Source organism: Thunnus albacares, chromosome 7, assembly GCF_914725855.1.
Source record: "Thunnus albacares chromosome 7, fThuAlb1.1, whole genome shotgun sequence".
NCBI lineage: Eukaryota > Metazoa > Chordata > Actinopteri > Scombriformes > Scombridae > Thunnus > Thunnus albacares.
This window is the reverse complement of record NC_058112.1, coordinates 20144406-20148606: the sequence shown is the minus strand read 5'-3', so window position 1 is coordinate 20148606 and position 4201 is coordinate 20144406. Positions and strand designations below refer to the sequence as shown.

Here is a 4201-nt window from a genome sequence, read left to right as displayed (position 1 = left end):
GTGACGCGTGAGCAGGTGAGTGAGAGCTGGCTCAGCGGGTAACTCAATCTCAGAGGGGAGGAGCCCCACGGACACTTGAAAGAGGGTGTGTTGGTCGGTGTGTGAGGTTTTTCTCACTCCATTTCCTCCAAGTCTCACGGTGAGAGTTTGTATGCATGCTGGTGATACAAATCACTCATCTGTTTTATTAGACTGCGGTGCATAAAGCAGCAACAACCCACACTTAAGATGCCTGGTTTGCACAAACACATGGGCAGTGAATTATCAAATCAATAAGCAGTTTGCTTTAAACTCTTAAGAATCCTGTAAATCCTGAGATCCTGTAAAGCACAGGATCGGTGGTAGTAAAAAAAAAAAAAGTGACAAATGCATGTTCTAAAAATAATTTTACATGGAAGTTCTTCAGTAGTGGAGCCGGTTTAATTTCCACTGGATTCACTTTGTGATTGGTTTAAAGCAGGCGGATTCAGGAAGGTGAATGAAAGAGGAGCAACAGTGTGGATCGCTGCCCAGGTTTCAATGTCACTGGCTGGTAAGAATGAACACTCTTTGTCCAGCTATAGTGTGCTGTCCCTGCAAAGAAAATCATTTAGATAATGCAGTGCCCCTCTTCTAGGCATATTACATGAACAACATGCATAATTATTATGTTTTAACAAAACTTAATGCTTCTCAGAGGGACGATTTTTTTTTACATTTTGGCCACCACATACCGTCTGCATACCGGCAGTGGGAGAAAAAACATGAAAGCTTGTCCGCACACCAGCTTGACCTGGAGTCAGTGTTTGTCTGTGTGCTCGGTTGTTGCTCAAGCACAGGAACTCTGAAATGTGACTTGTTTTGTAACTGGTTACCTTGGAAACCTTGTCATTGGGTTTGATCATTAACTTCATGTGTCAGCACTGAAAAAGCACCTGTTTGAAGAATGTGAGGTAGAAAATGTGTGACTGTTACAACATGTTAACCTCAACTGAATGAATGAAGTGCCAGCGGACAGTGCTGATCTGACACCAAATAAAATAATAAAAGGTTTTAACAGCCAAACTAAAACATTCATTCTTGCTGTGACTTTTTTTTGTTTCCAGATAGTATTGAACCTGTCGTACTGTAGGATAAGTTGTAGCATAGAAATATTAGACGTTTCTTTGACACACTCCAATTAACCCTGTTTATTAAGTCTTTAAATTCTTATAAAAAATACGTCTTCTACATCTTTTACTTCAATGACATTGGATAAGAAAATGTCTCATACTAAAATCAGTGTTGTCATTATTCAAGTCTTTATCAAAACAATTGTGCCCTCTACTGGAGAAAAGTTTAAAAAAATATGAAACTTATTAAATGTGTTATGTTTAATATAAATACTCAATATTAACACAAAATAGATATTATTCTTCAGACATGTAAAAATATAAAGACGAAAGCAAGAATATATTAAACAAATGAAAAATTACTACGAGTTTATGACAATTTACATTCTCCTCCTGCACCGTAGTGAATTCCCTGAGATGCTTATAGCACATACGACCTGTCACTTTTTATTTTTTTCTTCTTATCCTTAGAAATGTTCAAACATTCAGTCCTAAAGGCAAAGTCTTGATCTTTGGTTGTACCAAGGAAGTGCAGACGCGTTGTGACTTCAGCTGTGACATGATGATGTGGAGTCAGCTTCTTCACGAATAGACACTGAAAGAAACAAAAAGTAGCACATAAAAACCTGGTTTATTAAACTTTATCAAAATTTAACAAACACAGACAGTCTTTGTGTAACTATGTGAACTTGTCCAAACTTGAACTTTGCTTTAGACAGTTTTTATAAAAGTCTGCATCCGCATTGATTTATGAGTCTATTTCGGCTCTCTGCCACCTGAATAAATGATATCCATCTTTTTAGAATAAGAAATTGGATTATTGTCCTTCCATCCATATCTTGGGAGTAAAATTGGAGGATGTGATGATATTGTACAAAGTATACAGTATCACTTGAATGAATGCTACCCAAATCAATAATTCAAACAGGTCCTAAAGGGAACCAGGGCTTTTTTCATTCATGAACAAAAGCGAGGACAAAAGAAAAGCACAGTGCATCAGGCCTTTCTGAGCATATGTATGAGATGCTAATTATGTTGGCATATCTTGTCAATCAAAATAAACGGAGCCCAAAATGTAGGCCAGTCTCTTTATGTGATAATTAAGTATGTTATCTGCATTTGACACCGGTATTTTACCAACTGTTTCTGATCTCATATGTCACATGATGCAGTAAAAGCTTCCTCTTCTATCATGGCTGGAGGGGTTTAACATAAAATGTCTGTGATGAGAAGTATGAGGTGGGACTGACCTGGTTATTCTGGCTAAAGTGCTGAAAGCCAAGATTCCATTTAAGCCGTAGACAACGAGCAAGACACTGCTGATGACAACATCTGCCCACATCACGTATGTCTGCCACACCAGGAAGTAGACCGTCAGCGGGATGGTCGTCCCCGTCATGAAGATGTTAGCAAGAATAAAGCCCTCGCTCTCCGTCAGGTTGCCCCTCACACCTGCAGACACAGGACTGACTTTCAGTTTTTAGTTTTACATTACTTTAATTTGTTGTGTTCTAACTAGGGACTGCAATGGAAGATATTCAGCCATATGTTTTATATTATTGCAAACAATTTTTCAAAAACATACCACAGGTTTTTAATTTGATATGTGTGTTTTTGATACTCAACACTTGGTTTCCACCTATTTTCGCACTAAACAAAAAATCTACTTGCATAAACTCCTATTACAGTGAAAACAAGGTTAGCGTAAAAGTTAGTATAAGTTAGCAGTAAGAAAAAACATTGAATATGTAGACATGGATGCATGTAAGGTGCAACACCCCCTTCTTTCTCCATGTTTAATTTTTTTTTTTTTTTTTTGTATTTGCATAAAACTTTGTTAGAAATATTTAATTTTTCTCTAGACTTAAAATGTAAAGATGGAAAATTAGGCTGTATCTCATGTATTTCTGTATCATTTTTCCAAATAATAATACAATTTAAAAAAAAAGGTTTAAAGGTTTCAAAACAACCTGTCTTTCAATTATAATGTCATGAGAATCTCATGCAAGATCACTTTATTGACATGTACTGTATTATAAACAATGGATGCTTGGAGGGCATCCATTGGAGAAATGCATTAATCTACCTAAAATACTATGATCTACTTTGGAAAATGATCATCGGTGATAAAAAGTATAGCTGAATTGTATAAACTTGCAGAAACTGGCACAGTCCTTCAACTGTAACTGCCTCAAAGGCACAGGGATATATATTACAGTGGCGGCATACATGCATCAAAGACAGGCCTTAACATCGATCACGGTTCAATGTGTGAATCTATTGTCTCACCACAGAAGAAATGGAGGAACTCCAGAGCAGCCAGGAGGAACAGCAGACTGACATCAGTGACCAGAGCATCAACAGGATAAGACAGCACCAAGCCTGACAGCAACACACACACACACACACATACACAATGACTGCCTCTCTACAGATACATCAAACCGTTAGGGTGAAAAACATGGGACTTTGTAGTACGTTCAGCACTTACTCTTTCTGATGATCAAGCTGAGAGTGAACAGGAAATAGAAAACAAAGTAGACTGTAGTCAGTTTCAGCAGGAGCTGGAAAGTAACTGATGGCAGCTGGGTGCGGAGTTAAGGGGCTATCATTCATCCACACAGACAAAAAAAGACATCTATTTTGTTCTTCTGGCATGGTTGCACTTTTAATTTGCCTAAGGCATTGAATGAAAAGGATACTAAACTGGCAGACCTTCCTAGAGAGAGAGACAGACAGAAAAAAGAAATTATAGCTCGTATTTCTTTACGTAGCGTACTTGCTTTAACATGGTAAACCCAAACAGGAGCAACATATTTGTCTGCTATATTTAATGCTTCTATGAATGATGTGAATAATTGAAACTGTGTTAATGCAAAAAGCATGTCTATAGCAACCATAGCAACGCGTCTCCTACCTGACCCGGGCATCGCCATTTTGCTCACTTCTAACCAGAAAGATGAACGTCTCTACCTACTGGCTGGGAGACGAACTACAACTAAGAGCTGAGGCAAACAATAGGAGACATGTATGGATGAAATACTCATTTCAAAGACTTCTATAGGCGTATAAGAGACTAGAAATCTGTCCACAGTGCAGGTATAAACCAT

At 37.9% G+C, this 4201-nt stretch overlaps 1 protein-coding gene across 1 annotated transcript; it reads right to left on the bottom strand.

The window, feature by feature from the left end:
- Positions 1-1337: 1337 nt before the first annotated feature.
- Positions 1338-4098, bottom strand: LOC122985705 (transmembrane protein 80-like). The gene is made up of 6 exons (XM_044356556.1): positions 4009-4098; positions 3794-3810; positions 3583-3676; positions 3381-3473; positions 2342-2543; positions 1338-1686 (listed from the first exon to the last, which is right to left on the bottom strand). Exons 1-6 carry the CDS (start codon positions 4025-4027, stop codon positions 1674-1676), a joined length of 438 nt encoding a protein of 145 aa, XP_044212491.1. The 5' UTR covers positions 4028-4098; the 3' UTR covers positions 1338-1673.
- Between the last annotated feature and the right edge of the window lie 103 nt (positions 4099-4201).